The sequence below is a fragment of the Scheffersomyces xylosifermentans genome (assembly GCF_036884685.1).
Source record: "Scheffersomyces xylosifermentans strain CBS 12540 chromosome Unknown RJT20scaffold_1, whole genome shotgun sequence".
NCBI classification, from domain to species: Eukaryota; Fungi; Ascomycota; class Pichiomycetes; order Serinales; family Debaryomycetaceae; genus Scheffersomyces; species Scheffersomyces xylosifermentans.
In genome coordinates this window covers 391,014-416,584 of record NW_027042939.1, presented here as the reverse complement: position 1 = coordinate 416,584, position 25,571 = coordinate 391,014, and the positions used below count along the sequence as shown (strand labels likewise).

General features: G+C 40.1%; 11 protein-coding genes across 11 annotated transcripts; 2 read left to right on the top strand and 9 right to left on the bottom strand. All coding sequences in view use genetic code 12, as the record gives it.

Annotated features, from left to right (window-relative positions):
* Positions 1–2,568, top strand: RJT20DRAFT_123678 (uncharacterized protein). The gene has a single exon (XM_064916009.1). The coding sequence runs from the start codon at positions 116–118 to the stop codon at positions 2,498–2,500; it is 2,385 nt and encodes a 794-aa protein (XP_064776694.1). The 5' UTR covers positions 1–115; the 3' UTR covers positions 2,501–2,568.
* BUB2 (Bub2p) lies at positions 2,569–3,938 on the bottom strand. The gene has a single exon (XM_064916008.1). It carries the CDS (start codon positions 3,618–3,620, stop codon positions 2,649–2,651), a length of 972 nt encoding a protein of 323 aa, XP_064776693.1. The 5' UTR covers positions 3,621–3,938; the 3' UTR covers positions 2,569–2,648.
* Positions 3,939–4,582, top strand: RJT20DRAFT_123676 (uncharacterized protein). Its single transcript, XM_064916007.1, has one exon. It carries the CDS (start codon positions 3,994–3,996, stop codon positions 4,279–4,281), a length of 288 nt encoding a protein of 95 aa, XP_064776692.1. The 5' UTR covers positions 3,939–3,993; the 3' UTR covers positions 4,282–4,582.
* Positions 4,583–5,216, bottom strand: NCB2 (negative cofactor 2 transcription regulator complex subunit). Its single transcript, XM_064916006.1, has one exon. It carries the CDS (start codon positions 5,137–5,139, stop codon positions 4,681–4,683), a length of 459 nt encoding a protein of 152 aa, XP_064776691.1. The 5' UTR covers positions 5,140–5,216; the 3' UTR covers positions 4,583–4,680.
* A 694-nt stretch (positions 5,217–5,910) lies between these two features.
* On the bottom strand, positions 5,911–7,153 carry RJT20DRAFT_7722 (putative hydrolase). Its single transcript, XM_064921191.1, has one exon. The coding sequence runs from the start codon at positions 7,101–7,103 to the stop codon at positions 6,102–6,104; it is 1,002 nt and encodes a 333-aa protein (XP_064776690.1). The 5' UTR covers positions 7,104–7,153; the 3' UTR covers positions 5,911–6,101.
* Positions 7,154–7,308: 155 nt separating this feature from the next.
* SGT2 (Sgt2p) lies at positions 7,309–8,334 on the bottom strand (the record flags this gene model as incomplete). The annotated part of the gene is made up of 1 exon (XM_064918080.1): positions 7,309–8,334. One exon carries the CDS (start codon positions 8,332–8,334, stop codon positions 7,309–7,311), a length of 1,026 nt encoding a protein of 341 aa, XP_064776689.1.
* Positions 8,335–9,308: 974 nt separating this feature from the next.
* On the bottom strand, positions 9,309–13,391 carry RJT20DRAFT_123670 (uncharacterized protein). Its single transcript, XM_064916005.1, has one exon. It carries the CDS (start codon positions 13,299–13,301, stop codon positions 9,672–9,674), a length of 3,630 nt encoding a protein of 1,209 aa, XP_064776688.1. The 5' UTR covers positions 13,302–13,391; the 3' UTR covers positions 9,309–9,671.
* A 163-nt stretch (positions 13,392–13,554) lies between these two features.
* On the bottom strand, positions 13,555–17,725 carry HYU1 (5-oxoprolinase). Its single transcript, XM_064916004.1, has one exon. It carries the CDS (start codon positions 17,595–17,597, stop codon positions 13,647–13,649), a length of 3,951 nt encoding a protein of 1,316 aa, XP_064776687.1. The 5' UTR covers positions 17,598–17,725; the 3' UTR covers positions 13,555–13,646.
* Positions 17,726–18,275: 550 nt separating this feature from the next.
* RJT20DRAFT_123666 (ribosome biogenesis protein TSR3) lies at positions 18,276–19,583 on the bottom strand. The gene has a single exon (XM_064916003.1). It carries the CDS (start codon positions 19,464–19,466, stop codon positions 18,405–18,407), a length of 1,062 nt encoding a protein of 353 aa, XP_064776686.1. The 5' UTR covers positions 19,467–19,583; the 3' UTR covers positions 18,276–18,404.
* A 223-nt stretch (positions 19,584–19,806) lies between these two features.
* Positions 19,807–21,780, bottom strand: RNR21 (ribonucleotide-diphosphate reductase subunit). Its single transcript, XM_064921190.1, has one exon. The coding sequence runs from the start codon at positions 21,506–21,508 to the stop codon at positions 20,264–20,266; it is 1,245 nt and encodes a 414-aa protein (XP_064776685.1). The 5' UTR covers positions 21,509–21,780; the 3' UTR covers positions 19,807–20,263.
* A 1,331-nt stretch (positions 21,781–23,111) lies between these two features.
* RJT20DRAFT_131798 (uncharacterized protein) lies at positions 23,112–25,526 on the bottom strand (the record flags this gene model as incomplete). Its single annotated transcript, XM_064918079.1, has 1 exon — positions 23,112–25,526. One exon carries the CDS (start codon positions 25,524–25,526, stop codon positions 23,112–23,114), a length of 2,415 nt encoding a protein of 804 aa, XP_064776684.1.
* Between the last annotated feature and the right edge of the window lie 45 nt (positions 25,527–25,571).

Genomic DNA, 25,571 nt, shown 5'->3' with positions numbered 1-25,571 from the left:
CGAATTGGTTTCTTGATGGTTGTTTCTTTTAGACGCTTAGTTCTGGTAGTGTTTCAATTGGAAGGATTGGTGACTCGTAATACGGACTATTCAAGCTCATCAAGTATATTGAAAAATGCATAATCCACGTCGAAATCCCGCCGCAAGCGGTCCAAATAGTCGATCTGCCAGAGGTCAGAATAGTAGTTCAAGTCAGAAACCATCAGGTTCTTCAAGAGCACCAGAGAGTAGTACATCCAACCAGACTGGAGGGTATGGCTCGGACAGAAGAGGTGGAACTACTACATCTTCTTCAAATCCATATTCCAGCAGTAGACGAGGAGATGATACTGTAGCACACAGTGCACCACTGAATTCGCTCGCCAGTGATAGAAGAGGGGACGATGGAGTACTGAATTTGTACTCCAGTGGTAGAAGAGGAGACGACAGAAGTAATAGACCAAATAACCAAAGTTCTTCAAGACAAGAAAGAGGACCACCAAATAGAAATCCGCATGGACCTAGCCACAATTCTGGAAGAATAGATAAAAACAGATCGAGTCACCACGATCCTAGAAGAGAAGATAGACCGAGAAGAGAAGATAGACCAAGGGTAGATGAAAGAAGAAGAGAAGCACCCGATCGAGGCAATTCGCACTCAAGAAGAGACGATCCTCTTTTACTTAATTATAGCCTGAGGCCATCAAATCTTCCTTCGGTTCCTAGAGTAACAGATTCATACACCTCAAGAAGTGACAGAAGTGACAGAAGTGACAGAAGAGACCCAAGAGACCCAAGAGAACAACGGTCTAGCTACAACGCAGCGCAATCCGCTTCCAATGAGTATGTGCCGACGGCTTCGGGAAATGCAGTTGTGGAAATAAGATCTCATGATACACCAAGAAGAGAACAGAGATCTGTAGCACCAGGTGGCAGAAGTCTGTATCGCCCAGAAAACCGTTCCAGTATTCGGGATAGAAGTCCTCCTCGAAGAACGAGAATCGGAAACGAAAGAGATCAAAGTGACACAAGAGACAATAGAGGAGGTCCAGCACAGCCACCGAACCAAAGAGAAAATACATCCCGATCTTTTGTAAATGCAGAAAGACAGCTTTTACTTGCAGCAAACCAAGTGGACAGGTCTTCTCATGTCCCAAGTGCCGTTGCCAGACCTCCAACTGAAAACCTTGCACAGAAAATTAAGGAGGTGGAAGCTCAATTGGAAGAGTTTTCCAAAGTTATGTCGATCCAAAGATTGTCGGTTTTTGACTCAAGATGGGGAGTAAAGCCCAAAGGGTTCGAACAAGTCACGGCCCAGAGAGCAAAATTATCAGGATTGTTTCCACTTCCAGGATATCCAAGGCCTGTGGATTTTACTAAATTGGAGGGCCTTGTCAAAGATATAAACTCGTCCGAGCACGATCTCTTAATTGAATCCTCGAAAATCGATCCAATAGACTCTCGTAACTCCAAGATCTTAATATTATCTGGAATTGATTTTGATAAAGTCAATTACTTGATGATTGTTGATTATCTAAATAACTTCTTGAAGAAGATTGACATCGATGAGAGACAAATAAACAACATAGATAGTAAGAGAAAAACCAAGGACGACAAGCACTTGATAGTTGAATTTCACAGCAGCTATTGCTGCACAATAATTGCATCCTTATTGAACATACAGCTTAGTTACAATGAGTTCAAGGAAGAAGTGGAGGATGCATTAGATGTTGACGAGGAATTCACCTTAAAATTAGAAAGACCGCATGAATATGTGGTTCAGGCATTACCACCTTACAAAAAAATCAAAGAAGATGAAATAGAGGAGATAGTATTGGACAGTCCTAGAAAGATTACTTTCAAAGTCGACGTACAGCAAACAGAAACACAAATTATCGATGCTTTGAAAACAATAGCCCCGATCAAAGCATTCCAACTTTTAAGACAAGTCGGTACAAAAGATTCGTTTGGGATGGGATTTGTTGAGTTCTATGTGGACCCTGAGAAATATAAAGATACTGATCAAGCTGTATTCTTGCTACAAGGGTACATCGAGAAGATGCTACAAATTGATCTTATTGAGCATGCATTCTTTTCTTGCATTGTGCCGAATGTGACAAGCATTCAAGACTGTGACATAAACTTTGACACATTGAAAGAGTTAGTTCAAAACAAGCATGTTTCAACTCATCCAAGACTGAGGGTTATCCAATTGCTTAACATTGTTTCTGCAATGGATTTGATCGACGATGATAATTATAGATTCATACTTGACGATATAAAAGAAGAAGTGTCCAAATTAGGAAAAGTGAACTCGTTGAAAATACCAAGACCAGCTAATGACTATACTCCTGGCTTAGCACAATTCAGCGAGCCTGGATTAGGAAAAGTTTTTATCGAATTCGATGATGAAGAAGAGGCATTCAAAGCTATATTAGAATTGGCCGGAAGACTGTACAACGATAGAGTCGTCCTTTGTGCCTTCTATGACTACGATGACTACAAATTGGGATTGTTTTAATAGTCGTTATGCATTTATTTTCGTGAAAACGGGATATGTAGTCGTAATTTAAATACTAAATATAAATCTCTTCGACTTCGAAAGCGTAGGTGACAGAACATATTAAGTGTAGAGATTCGTATCTGAAGAATTGGTTATCTAGTGTACATCATGTCTGCAATCTATGTTCGATTAAAAAGAGCTTTAGCTCCGCTGGAACGTTACTATCATACCCGTGTCTAGATATCAAGTCATAAAGGCCTTTCGGCAATTCTGGGATGAAACTTAAACTAAGTTTTATGATTTCGTTTTCCTCCAAATTCGGAAAACTACGCAATATCTTCATGGGCTGCTCTGAATTAAGTAAAGCCGTTCTATTAATTATCAATTGTGCCACAACAAATAAAATGTTCATGTGTGTTCCATACGCACATAGGAAGTCCCAAAGCTTTAGCACGGATTTCAATGGTGGTGTACAAGCACTTAATGTCAATACGGAAGGAAATGCATAGATTTCTGCCTTCAAGAATTTGGAGTCAAGATAGTCACTAAGAACAGGGTCTATAATTCTTAATACTACATCAACTAAACTCAAACCTGTGTGGACTCCATCCAAGTTTGGGGTGATGTAGAGTGGAATATGCTTTGTTACCAAGCTATGTAGAAGAGCATATGCTTGAGGTTCACTGCGATTGCAGGTATATGCTATAGGTGCCAAAAGCACATTCATACCTTGGACATAGCCAACTTTATTATCTGTAGTTATTGCCACACACGAGAGTATGCGGATCAACGATTCCTCGGACACTTTCAGGTGAAAATTCTTATCATTCATGAGGGTTCTGAAAGTATCATTTCGGATCTTGCTGTATATATCACCATGAAGAGTGCCAGGAACACGAGCAACTAAGCGTAAATACGAGTCTGTTGGGAGATTGGGCACTCTTAACAAGATCAGCCATACATACAATCTATAGGGACACTGGTCGTACCCCGGCGGTACGCTGAGGCCTTCTATGAGTATCATATAACGTAATTGAGAGAGTCCATTCTCTAGAAATAACTGCAGACTTCCTATGAATTGTTCAATGGAATCCTTTTTCCTTCCTTTAATTTGCTTCGGAGGCGAATTTGCAAGCATATCAGACTACAACGATGCTTTACGAATTGTTTCCGAATCCTAAAGATACAATATTACCAATAATTCTATAATGAATACTTGAATTCTACACCAAAATTCAATGTTTACCTTTCGGTATAATTGGTGACATCCATGACGCAATATATTTCCCCGATCTATTCGGGTTTGCATGTTACAACGAGGCACACCACGCAGTTTTGAAAACTGCAAGTTACTCAACCATTACTTTCACAGGTTAACGCTTTGCTCTTTGCTGTTTCTTACAGTTTTACTGATGCTCACAATAACCATACAAAAGATCCGAATGGGTGAGTGTCATATTTAATGGTGTCTCAATAGTTGTTCTTTCCATTTAGATAAGACAAACCACGAGATGTTCGGATTGGGAAAGCTCTTGTACGTGATAATACTAACAGTCAACGGCATTGCTGTGCTCAGCGAAGACCGTTTTCTCAACAGAATCGGCTGGGGTTCATCTTCTGGTAACAGCAATGGTGGCGGGCCACAATATCAACAATATAACACGGGATTGGATTCCAGTGACGGAGCCTCTGTGAAAAGCAAGATTATAAACTTAATAGGAGCAGTCAGAACTTTGATGAGAATACCCTTGATTGCTATTAACATCGTGATCATCTTGTATGAACTTATCTTGGGTTAGATTCGATAATTGAACAGTTCAAAACGTGCCGAGAACGAGGCAACAGAATAGGCACAAACAAGCCATTTAGCTTAGTTACAAGAGCATTAGAGATACATTAAAAATAAAGAAAAGGTTAAGACTTTTGGTTTTAATTTCAATTCAGACCTTAATGTTGTACTGTTCCGAGCTAATATACTGAAGTATGTCGAGATTTTAACTTCATGGGATTTCAAGACAGAATTTCTCGCCGAATCCCTACATCGGCATCTATACAATGCTAGTCTCTAGCTAATGTACATATATTAACTTTTAGCAATAAAAGAATCGTAATTATTATACAGTCGTAATCATTAATAACTTGAAGCAATTAAACACTAATTTACATGCGCTATTTCTGCGTTTCAATCTCTATAAGGTTTATGCATTTTCGGATTTGACGTTCTCATGAGGAGCACCGGTGTTGCTCTGTAAACGGTCTCTTGATTTCTTGAATAATTCCTCTTGTTGTCTCAACAACTCTTCTTCCGACAACCCAGAATTCTGGAATTTGTTATTTTTCTTCTCCTTGCCCTTCAACAACTCCTTGTGTTCGCCCAATACCTTGTTGATGATCTCGAGATAGTTGTGAAAGTCCAATTCTTCCAATGCCTTGACGACGTGGTCCGAGGCGATGGTCTTCTTCGCTTCTTTTTCTGCAATGTCATTCAGCTGTGTGGAAAGCATCATTATAAATTCAATACTGCATTCTGTGATGGCTTCACGGGCCTCTTTCGATATGGCAATATCTTTAGGTAAGATCTCACCGATTATCTTCTGCACCGTGGCCTTGGGTAATGACAAATCGTCCGATGACCCTGACGACGAGTACTCGGCCATTTCTGTTATTTAAACGTCAACCGCTGCTGTTGTGTGGCGAGCTTGCTTCTATTAGATATTGATGCTACTGTCATTGTGTACACATTTTTTGGGCCTGTGCGAAAGCCCGTCCTTTTATATCAAATTCTGGACGGATGCTCATTTAAGATTAGTGATGGCAGTCTGTCACGTGGATATTCCGGAGGAGGTGGTTGGAGGATGTATGGGTAGAGTCATTGGAGAAAGGTGAGTATATAGAGATTGGGGAAGAAATTCTAGTTTAAGTGAAACTTCAGGTGTAGGGGAATAATTAAAAGAGAGGTAGGAGAGGTAGGAGAGGTAGGAGAGGTGAGATAGCCTATTAAATGGGTCACTTTCATGGGTTGATCTTGGTGTTTTCTGGTGAGTTGGTGTTAATACAAATTCTCTGTTCCGGGGCGGTTGAAAAATGAGAGTTCATTTGAGTGCTGCAAAATCCCGTTTGGGATGAGGATGGGCAGAGCGGGCAGAGGGAGACAAGGAAGTGATGGAAGTAACCAGAACAGTGGGAGTAATACACATTTAGAGTATATAGAATATCGATTCTAAATAGGGATCTCATAGAATCGTCGTAAAGTCTTCTTTTTTGTATCTACTATATTTATTATAAACTAAATCATGTAGATAATACAGAAAGATCCTCTCATGCTCCACATTTGCTGGCCACAAAAATAAAGCATATGCTCGTATTGTACCAGAAAAGGTAACTGTTCCAAAATTCATGTGGATGACCGATGTAGTCTTCCGTGTAATAATTTATTATTATAATTTTTGAATGTAATTATTATTGAAAGTAGTTATTATTTTAACTAGTCTTAAATGAAGATGCAAAAAAGCCTTGCCCTGATAAAGAATTTTCGAATTGCTACAAAATTTCTACAATTAGGTTGATATCTATACGTCTATATGAAATGAATATATAAAAAAAATAGAATATTATCAGTTCAAGAATTGATAAAGTTTATGCTACTCTTGACAAATTCTTCAGGCATATCTGTAACTATCCAATGACCGCAATCGAATTCTTGATAACTGAGATTACTGAAGTATTTTTTGAACTCTGGAAGATACTCTGGTAGAACGAATTTCGAATGTTTGGCACCCATTACTAATACAGGTTTATCGAATTTCCGTCCCTCCACTTTGTCTGCTGGCCAAGCTCCCAAATTATTAAGAACGCCATCCTTTAAGAAATTCAACACGGGAACACGGAAGATTGGATGCTCTGTGGCTTTGCTCTTTATAACATTTGTTTTCAAGAAAAATCGTACTTTTTCATCTTTCTCATATAAACCAAGTATAGTGTCAATCTTTTTGGCTCTGAAAGCTGGAGGCTTGTTATTCCATTCACTAGCCTGGTGCTCCACTTGACACATTCCGACCAAATCGTAGGTGAAATTTGGAGATAATTCTTTTGTCACAGGACTGTTGTCAATAACTATCAACTTTGATATTAATCCAGGCTTTAGTAAACTGACAAGCATGGAAGTCACGGCTCCCATCGAGTGACCGACCAACACGATCTCTTTCCAGCCTCGTTCATCTATGAACCTTATGACATCTTTTGCCAATGTATAATAGTTGTGGGGGTTACTATGTGGGGATTGACCGTGATTTCTTAAGTCGACACCATAAATGGGATGCCCAGTCAACTGGGTAATTTTCCTCCCTACACTTCCATAGTTTTGCTTGGACCCAAAGAGGCCATGAAGCATAAGAACCGGAGGCAAAGAATTGTCAATTTCGAACCCTTTACTGGGTTTGTACTGTTGCCAAACCAATGGTACAGTTTCTTGCACTGGTAAATCAGGTACAGAGTCCAATCTCAAATTCTTATAGAGATGCTTATACCGTTCCAGAACTCCACCCAGAACAACAAAAGTACGTACCTGGAAACGAGCCACCCTACACGCACCATAGTACCCTACGAGACGTGGTGCCAACATCTCTCTGATAAAGACATCCTATCATAAATTCGTTATCTCATGAATTTTTCATTTCTATTATAGTCTCAAAATCGCACCGAGAAATTATTTATTACCCTATAGAAAAAGAATAGTATCTAAGAGAGAATTAAAGGCATTAGGAAGACACCTGATTTTTGGAAGTGTACGGCATAAGTTTAAGAATACAAATTACGGCGGTTCACATCTAGTTGCTACCGGAGTTGTTATTATTGTTGCCACCTCTGGCTCCGCCCATAAATTGGTTGAGCATAGGGTTGTTCATCAAGTCGGCCATATCAGGACCGTTTCCATCTTGTCCACCCAAACCGAGACTCAGGGCCATTTGACGAACAGCAGGGTTACTCATTAAGTTCTGCAAAGCGTTTGGATCTTGCATCATTTGCTGAGCAGCTTGCATTACTTGTGGGTTGCTCATCATCTCAGATAAGTTTGGCATGCCACCGGCACCGAACAAACTGGAGAAATCTGGTAATCCACCGGCACCGGCACCAGCACCAGGAGCAGAACGAGCAGATTCACTTGGGGTGTCCTCGGTAGGAGTAGAAATGGATCTCTCGAGCTCTTCTTCGACTCTACGTTTAGCAGTTTCGTAACCCTTAGACATAGCATCGGACTTCTTGTCACCTTCAACATCTAAACCCTTCTTGTAAGCTTCCATGGAAGCCTTGGCATCACCTAAAGCGTACTTGGCCAATCCTAATCTGGAGTAAGCCTTGGAGAAATCAGGGTTCAATTCAATGGCCTTTTCTGCGTCTTCAACAGCCTTTTGGTGTTGAGAAGACGAAGAGTAAGCAGCAGCTCTGTTGGATAAGTAAACGACGTTGGTTCCGTCCAACTCGATGGCCTCGGTGTACTTAGCTATAGCTTCAGTGAAATTCTTAGCAGCCATGGCTCTGTTACCTTGGACCTTCAATTCATCGGCCTTAGCCTTTGTCTCGGCATCAACTTCCTTGGTGGCAGTTGGCTTGGAAGAAGTAGCAGCTGGAGCTGCTGGGGTGGAGCTCAATGCGGCACCGAGCAACTCATTCAACGACTTGCCGTTAAAGGCCTTGGCGGAGTTGTCCTTTTCCACTTCAAAGGCATCAGCGATACAGTCAATGGCAACATCCACAGACTCAGCGTAGTCTTCGGCGATGTCCTTGTTGGCAACGGACTGCTTTAAGAAGTTAATGATGGACAATGCAACGTCCTTGTTGGAGACGGAAGACATGACGATTTGTGTGATTTGTGTTTGTGTGAGTGTAAATCGATGAGTCTCTATAGATTATATATCTACTAGTGATGAACCAAAAACAATAAGATCAAATTTAGAAAAGAAGAGAGAAAGGAATATGAACAAATCCATAAGTATAAATATTGGAACAGAACAAAAAAGAACCGTACAGAATAAAATCTCCGTAGTACGATCTGACACGCACTTTCTCGCTAAATTTTCGGAAGTGGATGTAGTCGCAGCGGATTAGTCGCAGCGTCTCGTTATAGGTCTCTCGTTGCAGTTGTCTCGTTGCAGTTGTCTCACTAATTTAATCAATTTCTCACTAAGCTCACTCAATCTCTCTAAAATTTTCACATCTCTACCCACATGTGTCACTAATAATCCAATAATCTAATAATCTCATTAGAACCTACATATTTTATCTTCTTTTTATCATCCTCTTCTTGGGATACCAGGAATAGCTGTGAGCACTCCATAGCATTAGTTCACTTACTGTTTCATAGAGAGACTCTCAGAGCCGCCGTGTAGCATTGTAACGCGGCGAGAAAAAAAAGGCGGGGGCGTTGGACATTTACCGTTTTCTTTCTGGAAGGTTCTAAGGGAAACGCTGTGTGCAGAGATGCCAGATCAGAGATCAGAGAGGGACATATCAGAGAGGGACATATCAGAAAGAGAGAGAGATCAGAGAGAGAGAGATATCAGAGAGAATGCAAGTGGATTGTAAAGTTGAAGACAGAAGGTAGTTGGAGTTGTATGTTATTACGTGGCTATTTTGTGGCTTTAATAATAATATAACGAAGTACGTGTATAAAACTTTCTTATATTTTGTCTTCAAGATGGTAGGGCCATAAATAGAAAATAGTGGGTGTGTGTTTCTTATACAAGTTTTCGTATCTTCGTAGATACCAAATATGGCACATGAATAAAAACAGGATAAGCTACAGCATGGTATATTGCAAAAAAAATCTTTAAAATAGTAACTCTATTGTCTACAGTATGCATGATATATTTAAATTTTATAGGATAAAGTAGTTTATTCATTAAGACCAAAAAGCTGCAAAATTGGATGGCTCGAGCTCATGACTATTTTCTCCTAATGGATTGAATCGACAACTGTGACGCCAAATCAGTGACCCTTAGGAGGGACAAGTAGCAAGAAATTCACAACCTTCTACTGGCCACGATGTATATCACTTGTTATAAGCTAGTTTCCCCACGTTTCCCGATTGGGAATCTGCCGCAGTTTTTATTACTGCGAATAATTCTTAATGACCCTCTAGATGATAAAAAAGGAGGCAAATTCATGACAATTACCAGTCAGCATGACATAGTCAATTTCTACCACGGGTGCTCCTTCTTGTGTTTCTCATGTCCCGCAAGAGTTTTTCCTGCTCCATCTTACTATTTTTCAACCGCCTTAGTTCATCCTTTGTAAACATTTTAATTCCAAATCGAAGGAAATCAGACCTGAACTTTAGGAAGCTAGAAATCTCCGAGGCTATCACCTCATGCTCCCATTTGAGATCTACATTGAGCTTCATAATTTGCTTAACTTTTTCTGATTTTGTGAATATCAACTTCTTATATCTCGTCCTCTTGCTTTCCATAATATTACTGAAATTGAAAAAAGCATTCGTAGAATCATCTTCCAAATCCAAGTCTGGGATCGGATCGATAGAAAATGTACTTCTTCTACTGAGTGTATTTGATCCGTCTCCTATCGGCTCTGTGTGGTTCCCATTCGCATTAGGAGCCTTCTCTTCAATTTTACGCAATTCACTGTTTAGCTCTCTAATATCATGATATAGATCTAACCAAGTTTTGAGTTCTTCTAAAATTTTGAGAATGCTCTTGAGAAGCTCATCTAGGGTATGCTCTATCCAGAAAATGTACAGATGTAGTAAGTTCCAAGCAAATTTATTCTGTTCATGCTCTTTCCTGATATTTTTCAAATCCAGTTCCGTATAGTTCAAATCTTCCCTCATCAACTTCAATAATGCAGCCGACTGGACAGTTCCCACGTCACAAAGTTTCAAATCAGCAATGGTAATTAATTTAGAAAATTTCTGAAGAACACTGGTGTACTTCCGTAAGTCATTTAAGGAGAAGTTCAAAAAGAATTGGATATCGTGAATTTGGGTGGATGATAATTTTACTTCTCCTAGACTTAGTCTTTTCCTTTCCTGACGAGCGCCAGCTTCCTGGATAATGTCCAATGTCAGTCTATCCCTTATTTTATTGTTGTCTTCTAGAAATCTTTCGAAAAATTCATTTGAATTGCTTTGATAGATCATGCTTCTCAAGAGACCATTTAATGTATTGATAAGCTCATTAACTCTATGCTTGTGAAAATAGGGAGTAGTCGACCCTTGACCAAAATTGAGCCAGATAATATCTTTGTCGGGAAAGTATGTACATGGGTTTTCAAGTTTCATAAAATACATGATCTGCTTCAATGCTTCTAACGACTTGTGGGTAGTGAAGCCCTCACAAGACCTGAAGAAAATGATCCAATCTCTCTTATTTGCATCATATTTTGCATTAAGTGCCGCAAGCTTTGTGAGCGGTACATTGGGAAAGAAAGAATTCATGAAAAATTGGAATGTTATCTGTTCTATTTTCTTGAATGTTTCATTGGGACTCGCGGCTTTCATCGCCAGAAAGCCAAGGTAATCAAATACATTGTAGCAATTCTTAGAATCTTCGTACAAAAAGTGGAGCCGGTCATCTGTTAATAACTCTTTGAGATTTTCTAGCCTGTTATACTTCACATAAAGTGTGAGCGGTGTCATATTCTTTGCACTTAATTGATTTACATCGATTAGGTTTCTTTTTTCTGAAAGGAGTTGTGACTCTGGAATATTCTTTAGAATTATATGTAACAACGTGTTTCCGGATTTGTCAATGTGTTTATCGAAGTTGACATTGCCGGTGCCGTACTTCTTGTACACACAAGTAAAGCCTTCGAAAATCAAAGTCGGATAGTTTGGATGATCATAACAACGACACAAACTGAATAGCGGAGTATGGGAGTTGAGGTCTTTCAACTCCCAGTCTATTAAATCACCAATTACATGCATGAGTTTATGGTCATGGAACAAATAGTGGCCCACAGATCTACCGGAGTTATCTTGAGCGTTATAGTAAGCTGATTGCTCTTCTGTAGTTGCGCTGGACTGTATTGCCGAGACCAAGTCTTCAGCAATATCGAGAGCTTCCTCACTAAGTGCTGTCATTAGTAAATTTTGGTTCGATGAAATGTTCTTATCGAAAAGAATATCATCTATTGTAAACCAACTAGGGTATTCATTCACTAAAGCATTATAAATTTGGAAATTCTTGGATTTGATAGCAAACATCAAGCAAGACTCACCATTGATATTTCGACTTTTCAAAAAATGACTTCCTGGAATCTCTCTATCATCGAATTCTTTAGCAAGGATATCCAAGATTGTTGTTAACCCATTAAGGTCTCCATTCTGAATAGCTGACCAAAATTCAAAATTTTGTTGAGAATGAACCATTAAATCAGAATATTCAGGCTCCTGCTTCATAGAAGAAGATAGGTGAAAAAGAACCGCATCTAAGTTGCTCATAATGTAATTGAAGTGACCATCGTTGCTGTAATCTGTGGAATTGAAATGCTTTACATAGTATAAGTGTGCCTCAAGGTTATCGACCTTGGAGTGAATGACAACCATAATTAGGAGCCCAATTAATGTATCTGCGTCTATAACAAAGGTTGATTCAACTGAAGAAGTTGTTAAAATGTTCACAGTATTGGTGATTATCTTTGTTTTCCCACTCAGATTCACAATGGATGAATCTGCAAGTTTCGAAAATTCTTCAATAGCTCTTGAGACCCTTTCATGAAGTTCATTCATAATCCATGGCTTGTCTACTGGAATCTCAAGTTGATTGAGAGCTAAACAGGACAACTTGTTGTATTTCTCGGCTGTTAACACCTTTATTGCTTCGGCGTCGTAACTCTCTTTGTCATCATTCAAATAATTGAATTGATATATGAGTTGAGACCAAAGTTTATCGTAGAGGTTTAGTTCCACGTATTCATGGACTAGCTTATTCAAATCTAGTCCTGGATATATGCTGAGTATATGATTTATGATGTTATATGTCTGTTCACTATCCGGGTTATCAATTTTTACACTGTCCAGAATGATTTTATATGCCTCGTCTAACATTGAATGAAATTCCACTTTTATATGGACTAATTTCTTTCTCGTATTTGTTCTTAGTACTCGAAACTGGTAGTTATTGTGATGGAAAAGTTTATAGAAACGTTCGGAAACTGCCTTCGAGAGCAACGGGAAGCTACGGAGGAGTTTCTCAAATGTAATTGAGTGTTGGATATCGTCTTTGGTCTCTTTCACTTTCGGTCCTGGGACAATTTCAGGATGAGGAAGTATTCGTGATCTCTTTACAGGGTTAAAGCTGCCAATTAAGCTGTCCTCAACATACAATATCATGAATTTGCTCCCTTTCGGGAAGTAATCACAGAACGAGGTGAAGTATTGGAATGATAGAATGTTCAATTTAAGGCTTTTCTTGAAGCCTTTGCCCATAAAAACCATACCATTTTTAAATAGTACTTGTTTTCCATTCATTGTGTTGTATATCACCAGCTGAACCTTCGATATTGGTGTTATCGTCGAGGAATACGATGTGCCTGTTCGTATTATATGCGATCGTATAAAGTCTTCATTATTGTAGCACAATTCTCTTAGAAGCACCTTCGTCGAGGATGATTCCGTGGCTGGATCATAGCACAGATGAAGAATGTGTGCTGGTGGTACTAGTATCGTGAAATCATTGTGGTTACGGAGTTCCTCTATTGTCTGCTTGAAAGGTGGCTTGTCATAATGAGGGTTATTAAACAAGCAATTAAGAAATGGGTTATAGAGCAACGGTAGATGTGTTACAGGTCTTTGCAGCGGAGGCATTGTTCCCTAGAATCTCGGCTAAAAGTCTCTACTTGTTGCCACCACTTGACTGGTCTGTTACAAAGAAAGTACACTAACAACTATTACTAATTCTAATCTAGAGAAACTCGTACTGCTGCACTGTTAACACCTCTATCTTATACTATATATACACTGTGTCGCGTTTTGAAAATGGGACAGACTTTCGCGTCATGTGAGAGTGTTGCACATTACCCGATTGTTATTGATGAGAGAGCATAGTATACTTATAATTGGGATTCGTTTATTGAAATTTATAGTGGTCATGGAGAAGTGTGGGACTATATTATGTAATTTATGTACTCAGAGTGGATGCGTCGAGAATTTCTAATTGGTCTCCTGAACCATTGAGCGCATGGCTACAGAGCCAGTGAGAATGCTCGGTGTGCTACTGGTGACAGGATAGTTCACAGTGGGCTTTTTTGCAGCTGCCGCAGAATTGGAATCGGGAGCAGAACCGAAGCCTCCACCGCCAGGAGTCATGATAATGACCCTATCTCCTTTGTTAACAGTAACACTACATTTGCCTCCCAAAGAGATATGTCTATACTTTCCTTCCTCGGTTTCTGACTTTCTATACCAGTAGTTCTTGCCTCTTTGGCCGTCACCGCCGCCAAGTAAACCAAATGGAGCAAGAGATCTTCTTTCCATCAAACAGGAAACCTGTAAACCAGGGTAAGTGAATTCAATGTCTCTAATAACACCGTTTCCTCCCTTGTGAAGACCACTTCCACCAGATCCGTCTCTCACGGAATACTCGTGCAATATAACCGGGTATCTCTTCTCAAATAATTCAGAGTCTGTAATTCTGGTATTGGTTGTGTGACATTGTACAACAGATTGACCATCCCAGGTTGGGCCTGCTCCGGATCCTCCACAAATAGTTTCATAATATCCAAAAGATATGTTATGTTCCTTATCGTTAATTCCGAAAGTGAAGTTGTTGCAAGTACCTTGAGATGCAGCTGCAGCTTCAAAGGCTTTGAGCATGACATCAACAATACGCTGAGTAGTCTCAACATTACCACCCACTACGGCTGCTTCAAATGAAGGATGTACGATGGACCCTTCTCTGGTCTTGAAGATAATAGGTCTCAAGCAACCATTATTAAGCGGGATATCACTGCTTATTAAGGACCTTAACACATACAAAACTGCTGAGTACAAGATTGCCCTTGGTGCATTCAAATTTCCGTAAACTTCATCTCCAGACTCAGTGAAATCAAATACTGCATCTCCTGATTCATTGTTGATTGTAACTGTCAATGCTATAGGAGTACCATCGTCTAAGTAATCCAAACCAGTCAACGGATCACCACCAAATTTATGGAATGCCATTCTTAGAAGATTTCTCACAGCAACTTCAGCAGTTGCCTGGATGGCTCCCATATACAAATCAATAACATCACGAGAGAACTCTTCCACTAACTTCATCAAAAGAGTGATACCTTTGTAGTTGGCGGAAACTTGTGCCTTTAAATCAGATATGTTATCATTCAAAGTTCTGGTTCCTGATCCTCCAGGATGCTTGGCAGGTTCATCAACCAAAATCTTAGTTATTCCAGCTTCATCAAAGATGCCCTTGGAGCACAATTTATGTGTTACAATGGATGCACCTTCATCAAAAATAGTCTTCGAATTTGGTGGCATCGATCCTGCTGAAATGGATCCAATATCAGCATGATGTCCTCTAGAAGCTGTCCAGAAGATTGGATTATTGTTATCATCTAGTACTGGAGTAATGACAGTAATGTCAGGCAAATGCGATCCACCTGCCAGAGGATGATTGGAGACAAGAACGTCACCCTTCTCCAACTTGCCATCCCAGAGATCCTTCTGTGCCTTTACAGCAAATGACATAGCTCCTAAATGGATTGGTACATGCGGAGCATTTGCGACCAAGTCACCATTACTATCGAATAATGCGCATGAGAAGTCAAGTCTCTCTTTTATGTTGGTGGAAATAGCTGTTTGTTGCAATGTTCTGCCCATTTGTTCAGCAATAGACATAAATCTATGACCAAAAACAGACAATTGGATAGGATCAACCACTTTATTGGATAAGAGTGGTCTATCCTCCTGGTCTACTAAAATCAAAATGTGGTCTGACAAAATGGCTGCCTTTGACTTGGGTTCAACCAATATCGTTTGGGTGTTATCAATAATGATTGATGGTCCTTCAATTATGGAACCGACCTTAAGCTCAGGAAGATGAAATACAGAAGTCTCCAACCATCCGTCACCATCGAAGTAAATCTTTCTAATAACCTTGGAGTCCTTAAGTATTGTTGTAGAGCTCAATTTATTGAATTCTTCAAAAGGATTGTGCTTCTGTTTATCTTCACTTTCTACTACCAACAATACTTGAACGTCGTCAACTAACACTTTTCTATCTAAAGTAAATCCAAACTCATTCTTATGTCTTTGAATAAACGTTTTGTCAGCATCATACTCGTTTTCAACCCTTGGAATCAATAAATGGGTATCAGAACCAACATATCTCATGTTTAAATACACCTCTACATGAGTCTTGAAATTGGTTAAGGATTGGTCTTTATAATCTTGGTACGCCAATTCAATAAGTTGCAGAACTTTTGAGTCAATAGCTTCGTAACTTTCTTTAGCGTACGTAAACGAAGCGGGAGATTGTTTCTCGATAACTATGTCAGCCAATTGAATACCATAAGCAGATAATAATGATGAATATTTATGGATTGCAACATGTGAAATGCTCAAGTTTTTGGCCAATGAGACTGAAAATTGACCACCTGAACCACCGAAGCAAGCCAAGTTGTGGTCAGAAGTATTAAACCCCTTAGCTTCTGTTAAGTTTCTAATTGGTCTTGCCATGGCTTCAATTGCAACTTTCAAAAAGCCACTAGCAACTTCTTCTGCCGTTAAGTGGATGCCTTCTTTAGCTTTGTCCTTGTTAATCACTTCAGTCAATTCAGCAAATTTTTTTGCTGTCAAGTCATAATCTAAGGGTTGATCTTGATTGGGTCCAAAAATCTTAGGGAAATAGTCAGGAAGCAATCTTCCTAAGAAAAGATTAGCGTCAGTGACCGTCAATGGTCCTCCTTTTCTATAACAAGCTGGTCCGGGATCGGATCCTGCCGATTCGGGGCCAACTACAAACATGCCATTTCTCCAGAAGAGGATAGAGCCTCCTCCTGCCGCAACTGTAGAAATGTCCAATTGGGGAGTTTGCAAACTTACCTCACTCACCACTGTTTCATATATGTGTTCTAGAATACCAGAATATCTAGAGACATCAGTTGAAGTACCACCGGCATCAAACCCAATGGTAGCCCTTTTCGAAACTTCGTCATAACAGGTTTCTCCATAGCCTACCATTCCACCTGCTGGACCCGATAAAATGGCCTTCAAACCAGTGAACTTGTACCATGGACAAAGTCCACCGTTGGATTGCATGAACAAGAGCTTGTTTCCAAAGGCTTCCAAACCACCTTCAAATCCGTCTCCGAAATTGTGAATGTATTCATTGATTATAGGACTCAAATAGGCATCAGCTACTGTTGAAGACGTTCTGTTCACCATACCAATCATTGGTTGCAATTCGTGGGAAACTGATACTGTGTATCCTATCTCCTTTGCGATTTGAGCTACTTTGGCTTCATGGGCTGGGTAAGCATAAGCATGCAATAGGCATAAGGCAATTGTTTTAATCTTGCCTTGGTTGTATATAGCTTGCAAGTCTTGTTTCACTTTCTCGTAGTCTGGTTTCTTCAATATGCGAATTACATCACCGGTAACACCTTTCTCTAAATCTTTTGCTGAATTTTCAACAACCTTGAGTTTATCTCCACCTCCTTCCGAGAAGCTCTCTATTGTCACTCTTTCGTCAATTTCCAATACTGTATCATATAAATGGCTGAGTTTCTTGGCTGTCAAGTCGAAAATGCTAGGTCTTGTTTGGTTGCCAATCACCAAGACGTCCTTGAATCCCTTGGTAGTGACCAACAACACATTGGCTCCCTTTCTCTCTAATAATGCATTGGTTGCAACTGTAGTACCCATACGAATACTCTCAATGCTGTCCAACTTCAATTTTTCACCCTTTGGGATGCTAACGCCGTGGACCGACTCCAATACTCGACGAATACCTTCTGTGGGAGCATCCTTGTAATTTTGCGGATCTACTGATAAGAGTTTGAATACCTGATCTGGTTGATTGGGGATCTTAGCAATGACGTCACAGAAGGTTCCACCTCTATCAATAGCAAACTGGATCCCTTTTACTGGGCTCTTCTCCGACATTTCACCGTGAAAAATAGCTCTGGTACAATTAACCTAACTTTTTATAAGCTTTATAAGTTTTAAAAAGTGTCAATTGCTACCGTACAGATAATTCTATAACTTACAATCGCCAATCCTGGGGAATCTATTCTCTATTTATAATACGCTCTCTATCTATTTTTCAGGCCGGATAAAACAAGCAAAAGTTCCGAGATTTTTGGGTGCAATAAATTTTTCAGTTCACTAACATTGTTAGTGGGTTGAGGAAGGTGGACGGAAGAAGAGGAGGTGTTGCATTGGGGTAAGATGGATGGATACGGAGAAACGGATTATCGGGTGAGCTTTGGAATGGTCTGGGGAAATTGGGATTATGTTCATCGGTGGAGATTTTACCTGGGAAAATAAGATTGGGGTACTGAGATGAATGTAATAATAGGTGTGGTTGATATGTTCTACATAGTTAAGAATGGGTATGGCACAATATGAAATTAGACTCCTCACTCTGCTCACCGCTAGGTAAGTGGAATGTTACTTTCTTCTCTTTTGTCACCGTTACGTGAGCAGAGAGTTCTATCTTCACTCTGCTCACTGTTAGGTGAGTGGAGTGTTTGTGTTAGGGTTTATTGTTTATTGTTCTTTACTACACAGCGCTTTTTTTTAATTACTGCGAAAACCCCATAAATGCAAAACGCTTGAAATGGGGGGTTCCAGCTACGGTGAAAAATTGTATTATATATATATATATATATATATATATATATTATATTTGGTTAAGAATGCAAAAAGTTTTATGATGAAATTTGAAGTGATATGGTTTTTTAACTGTATTTAATTGTTAATCTCTAATTTGCTAATGATATTCCCGAGCTTGTCGTATACCGGTTCGTCCTCTTGTTCGCTAGCATCATCATCACCATCCTCATCTATAAGATTGCCAAGACTATCGTATTTAGGACCTTTGTCCGCAATTAAATCCTGGAAATATGCAGAGGAATCCTCTGAATCGGTTGTATCGTCATCTTCATCCGACAGATATTCCTTATTGGCTTGAGACTTTGCCTTTTTGTCCTTCGGTATCACATTACCCAAATTATCATATTCTACGTCACTGTCGTCGTCTTCACTTGCCGTGTACTCTTCCTCATCTTCTTCATCCAAATCTCCTTCTTTTCTATTAACATTACCCATCATCCACACATCTTCACTGTGTGCCTGCTCTTTACGGTCCTTCGACTCCTTTTCTATCTTTTCTAACCATTCGTCTTGGGCTTTTTGAATTGATTCAGCATCCGTACACTGTTGGTATACCAGAAGCAACTCCTCGTTGATCTTTAAAAATGCAAGACCCCATGAGAAGTTCTCCAACAACATTTCTGCCCAATCCAAGTGACCCACGATTGCAAAACAAGCTGCTAAAGCCTCTACACAGTTCAACTTCCATGGTCTACCATAGTTAACTGGGTTTGCTGCCACCAAATACGGTAACAAACGTTCATTTTTACCTCCAATTTTGTTAAAAGGGATTTCATCCAATCTAGCCCAAGAACACTCAACTACTGCAGCTCCATTGCTTTCTACTATCTCTCTATCATCAGGGCATACTGGACCTTTTCCATTAGGAGAAACAACTACACCAGCAAATTTCTGGCCAACTCTAAGATTTTTAATCAACCCCAAACGTTCGAGTTTCTTACCACTGCACCTTTTGGGGTCACAGTGATCGAAATCCCACATCGCCAACTTGGCTGGGAACTTCGATGAGGTTACTGATGCTGTAGACCCCACCTCTTGTCTTCCCTTTCTTATATGATGCTGTTTTGATTTGTGGCCATTTGAAGTTCTAGCTTTGCTAGTTCTCTCCTCTGACGTCTTATTCTTTCCTTTAGCCATGCTGGTTAAGTTGTTATCCTGACTTCTACCTAAAACCTATGAGGTTATAATTGAAACCCAAATCGATATTTCAAAATTTTGTTATCTGAAATTTTTTTGATGTGAAAAATCCTGCCTGGTAGCGCCGTATAAGTAAGTTAGTGAAAAGTGGTGGATGTTCATATATATTGCAATTCTATACGACGATTAAGTTGTATTGCTAAGAGAGAAGGGAGTAGTAATGTCTCTAGGTGTTAGTAGAAATGTGGTCAGTTAACTATTTCTTTCAAGTTTATGTGAGCTTTAGTTCCTTTGTTGTAGTGTGTGATGAATGGGTTGGCATATACAATACAGATCATTCATTGTATATATATTCGAAGGAAGTGGTAGATGTTAGTAGTTACAATACATGAAATATTACTGTTGTAATAGATATTCAATGAAAATCAGCTGGAAGTCGCCTGCAATGACTATTTTCGTCATAATAGTTCTTCCTTCTATTCCCAAATCACTCTCTTCCCTAACAGCATTATACTAGTATGCTGCCCCCCCTGCTTAACCTACAATTAGTCATATCTGAACAGTAGAAATTGTATTTCTATAAAAATTATAATAATTACAGTATAGTAAGATTCATGGAATCAGAATTGAAGAGACAGCAATGCTGCAAAAGTTAAAACAATCAACATGATACATGGTAGATCGGCATGAGGACATGACTGAAATGACAAAAAGTGAAAATCCCAAACAAAAAACAGATAACAAAAACAACCGTTACCATGACTAAACCAAAACTTTTTCGAGATATAGATTATAGCTTAGAAGTCCTCGTCAAATGAGAAGTTGCTCTCGGCGGACTTGGAGTCGGCAGCCTTGGCCATGACACCGGCCTTTTGGTAGTCACTGACTCTCTTCTCGAAGAAGTTAGTCTTACCAGCTAAGGAGATGTTCTCCATGAAGTCGAATGGGTTGGTGACGTTGTAGACCTTCTTGTTGCCCAAAGCAATCAATAATCTGTCGGCAACGAACTCGACGTATTGACACATCAATTCGGCGTTCATTCCTAATAAGGAAACTGGCAAAGCATCAGTGAAGAATTCTTGCTCGATCTTGACAGCTTCAGTAATGATCTTCTCAACAATAACTGGGTCTGGTCTGTTTTGCAAGTGAGAGAACAACAAACAGGCGAAGTCGGTGTGTAAACCTTCGTCTCTACAGATCAATTCGTTGGAGAAAGTCAAACCTGGCATTAAACCTCTCTTCTTCAACCAGAAGATAGAAGCGAAGGATCCACTGAAAAAGATACCCTCAACAGCAGCGAAAGCTACTAATCTCTCACCGAACAAGGCTTCATCGTCAGAGATCCATCTCAAGGCCCAGTCAGCCTTCTTTCTGATACATGGAATGTTGTCGATGGCGTTGAAAAGGAAGTCGGCTTCCTTAGGGTCCTTAACGTAAGTGTCAATTAATAAAGAGTATGTCTCAGAGTGAATGTTTTCCATCATAATTTGGAAACCGTAGAAACACTTGGCTTCTGGGATTTGGACTTCAGCAGAGAAGTTCTCAACCAAGTTCTCGTTGACAATACCATCAGAGGCGGCGAAGAAAGCCAAGATACGGGAAATGAAGTATCTTTCGTTCTTGTTCAACTTGTGGTTCCAGTCAGTGGTATCCTTACTCAAGTCGATTTCTTCGGCGGTCCAGAAGGAGGCTTCAGCCTTCTTGTACATTTGCCAGACTTCATGGTACTTGATTGGGAAGAGAACGAAACGACGCTTGTTCTCCAATAATAATGGCTCGTCCTTCTCCAATGTCTTTAAGTGGTGACGGTGAACCTTGTGCTTGGCCAAGAACGCGGCGTGCTCTTCCTTGTCGACATCGGTCTTCACGGTCTCTACTGGAGCAACGATGTTATTCTTAGCAGCAACGACGTTTTGAGACACGTCTTTTTCGGCAGCCTCAGCAGCTAATTTGTCGGTTAACGATTTGCCTTTGATGCTGGTCATGTCTAAAGACGAGATCTTACCAGTTAAACCGTTAGTTGGTGTTTCTTGGATGGACATTATTAAGTGTAGATGTATTAATTGTATGAGTGTTAGACGTGTTTCTATAGAGTCTAAGACGTGTAACTTATATAAGTCGGGCTAGGTAGAATGAAACTCGACGGTAAGCGGTATGATTGTTGTATTCAATGGGGAAAGAATTCTCAAATCGTGAATATTCGGGGATTCTCGCTGTCTTATATATGCTCTGCAACTCCAAAAACAATATCCGTGAACGGGTATGTGTAAAGAGGTGCCAGGTTGTTATGGTTATACTACAAATCTTTTAACGCAGCAAGCTCATCCTCATGAAATTTGCAGGTTGCGGTCGTGTTTTCCACGTGACTAAAAATTTGGTTACTGGTAGAGAGGTACGCACTGGCTGAGGGTACTATGATTTGTAGCATTTCTACAGTGGAAGGCAGTGTTCAAAGGCATTCGGAGGTCATCTGGTGAGTTTTTTGAAGGTAGTAGAGATGGTGTGGTGCCACTCAGTTGATATCACTAATTACAACGAAATAATTCCAATTCTACTCCTGTTTGGTTGTACCCTATCAGAGTCTCCATGGCTCTCTCGGTCTCATCCCACTGCTGGATCTCACTGAATCTTACAGTTTATCTGTGTTTACAAATGTCCACAATTAGTAACACGCGTGACAATAGAAACCCATTTGTGCATGAGACACGTAAACCTGGAAACCCTTGCCGCATCAGTAAGTTACACGGGAGCACGTCTAGGCGTGTACTAATAAGGAAGGACGGAGACGTGTAATTGCCAGGACGTAAACAGACGTGTGTTGTTCAATGCGGGTGGAGACGTGTGTTAATCAGGCGTCTATCAGCCTGGGCCCATAAAACTCACATAGAACGCAAAGAAATGGTTCGGAACCTGGCATCAGACGTGGATGGCAGCACCAGACGTGTAACTCTATTGGATCAGAACTTAAATTAATGAAAAAATCACGTGTCGCGTGTATCTTCCTACTACAGTAATGGTAAACAACACATATAAGATAACAGTTTCCATGTTTGGCATAGGGGACGATGTACCATCGTTTTATGGGCCAATTTTCATTACAAATGATTACAAATGTGACTTGAAGGTTCGAAGTTTTGAACCTTTGGTTGCAAAGATGCAAAGATGCAAATAAATAGTAAACAAATAAACAAGAACCTCTCTCCTCTGTGTAGTTAGGAGGTAATAATATAACTCCTTCGGAAGTCTTTCAACTTTGAAGTTAACTTTGAAGTCGTATCGACTTTTTTATCATGTTGAATTTTAGACTCGTACCAGGTGTTTGCCAAGATGGACTACTTCGATCAGAATGTTAAACGATATCTTTGGGAATTGGATATCTTGTGGATTCCCAGAAATTCTCGTGTTTGAGCCCGGTTTATAGTTATCTCTTCCATCTCACTGCAACTGGGCGCCCTACAATACCATCTACAATTCTACTACTTTAGCACATTACATCTGTATCAGTAATATTCGATGCATATATTCTAAATGGTGATTCTATAGAAAGGACAAATACAAGATCGTTCAAACCGGCTTGTTCCGATTTCAAGAACTGAATGCTATTCACCAATTAAAAGGTAATGTTGTGTAGACGCTATCGGTCCATCATTGCTTCAAACTCAAATCAACTAAGTTATTGTATGGGTAGATTTCCTCCGCTGGGGTGGGCATGTCTAGAATAGGTTCCAAAGTACGTGCTGGCTCGGTATAAGCGTAGTTTGGAAGATCAGCACTGTTCAATTTCAAATTGTTGATGTTGGAGTTGGTGTAACTCTCGCCATTTGGAGTAGCTTCAACATCAGCAGTAGGATACATAGACGATAATGGCGATGAAACTCTCTCTCGTTCCATATTAATAGGTTCTCCTAAAGAACTGGTGCTTGGGGCAGTGAACTGGAAGTTGCTGTCGCTTACTGTAGGGCTGACATAGAAGTTCGAGAACTCAGATGGCATCATAATTGTTGGGCTTGAAATTTCTTCGAAATCAATCGTCAAGTTGTTGTATAATTTAGAAATGTCACCATGACCTTTGTATGTCTTCTTAGGATCCAAGTACTTCTTTGTAATGTCCAACTTGTAGTATTTACGCCAGTCAAACTCTGTCCACTTCTCGGCGATACTTCTAGACACACACTGCTCTCCTAAACGATGAGCATCATCTATGGAAAGATATTGATAATGTGGCAACGATGGCAACCCGAATAACAAGGACTGAGAGTCTGTTTTGTCGCTGATTAAATTCTTAGGTCTTCCATACAACTTGAAAGAGTCGATAATATGGAAGTAGTTACGAATCATGATCTCAATTGCGGAAACACCAGGATGAGCAACTGGCATGAGGTATACGTAGTCGGCGGTGAAGAAATTGTTCATGTTCTTCTTGAAAAAAGATGAGGTCTTTCTTGGTGAAGCTTCTAGGTTTCCTGGATTTAAATTGGATGTGGACGAACCCTGTGAGACACTACGGTGACGAATATGCTTCTTAGGCTGAAGGAGTTGGTCATCAGCAGATTCTGCCTTTGCCATAGGAGCATTGTTGAAGAATGAGTTTGTAGATGCTTCTGATACGTTTCTAGAATGCATTTGGAATGGTGTGCTTGGAGCTGAAGCTGATAAACTAGATGCTGAGTCTGATTTCCTGAGTCTAAATGAATGATGTGAAAGGGTTGAAGGAGAGCTTGGTGGTGTCTCACCGTTGTGTGTGAAAAGATGTGCGTATTGCTTGTTCACGTAAATCTCTCCACTCAACTTCATTATCGAGTTGAAATCGATCATGTTCACCTGTTCGGGATAGACATTGTATGCATTTGTCACATGTGGAATGTACACCATAAGGTTCTTCTTGGAGATCTTATCGTTAGTGTAAATTTCAATTCCTCCTGTTTTCTTGCTGTCACTAGGTAAAATGGCTACATAAACCTTTATCCATTTCGACGAAATTTGAGGTAAACGTAAGTGACACCATTCATATTTTGGGAATCTCTTTTTTGAGGCCAAAAGGACATGGATATCTGCTAACTTCGAACCTTTTAACGACAAAATGACGGCTGTAAACGCTTCGTTTAAAGAATTATGCTCAAACTTGGCCAAGAAGATAGCACTAACCCAGTCGGTGAGATCGGTGGAGTTATGAAACTTGATGAGAAGGGTGTTTTCTTCTTGGAAGTCCTGGAAGATCTTAATTTCGTTCGAGTTTTCACCGTGTGAGCATACTTCGATTCTGGAATCGATTAAATTGATATATTTAGGCTTGAACTCGGTATTATCGTTCTCTACCGTGAATTCGTCATCCGAAGGTCTCCAGATTGCCAATTCGTTACCGGTTAATTTGGCTTCCACTTCGAACCATGCCGTTTCGTTGCCGTAAACTGCCGGAATCTGGAAAGTTCCAATAGCATATGTTCGTAATCTTTGTGCGTTTATCAAGTTCACTATTGGCGACAATTCCGGAGGCAAATCTTGAGTTTGGAGCTTATTCAGAAGCAAGAGGGATTTTCCTGTTAACAGCGAAAGGGACTGGTCGGAAGAGTTCAACTCCAGTGAGTAGATTCTCAGGTGCCTCACAAACGACAGTGGTGTTGTTTTCACCTTATCCGATAAGGTTCTTCTATGGCCATTGGACGAGTATGTCGAAGTAGCATCGTTGCTAATATTCAATCTGGGTGCCTTTAATGGTGAAAGCCTAGAGTCAGTCTTTGACCCCGGTGCTGTGATAGGCGAGTTAGAGGCACTGCCATTCATAGAAGACACCTCGGAATCGTCTGAAAAAAGACGGGTGTCTATCTTAGGCAACCTTAACATCATGGGTTTATCGAAGCCTGGAGAAGGAGTTCTAAACCCTTCTCCTATGGCAGGAGGAAGTTCAAGACTACTATTTGTGGCTGTTGTTATGGGGAGATTTCTCGAGCTTCCGGTGCTGGAGCTCGAATCTAGCTCCACTTTAGGCGGTGAACTGGGCTGAGACGTCAGCTTCGAGGAGAATTTGTCTAAAATGCTTGTTTTTGAGATGTGGAAGGGCATTTCTCGGCGATGAAAATGGGAGTTGACTCTACGGAGTCTATGCTA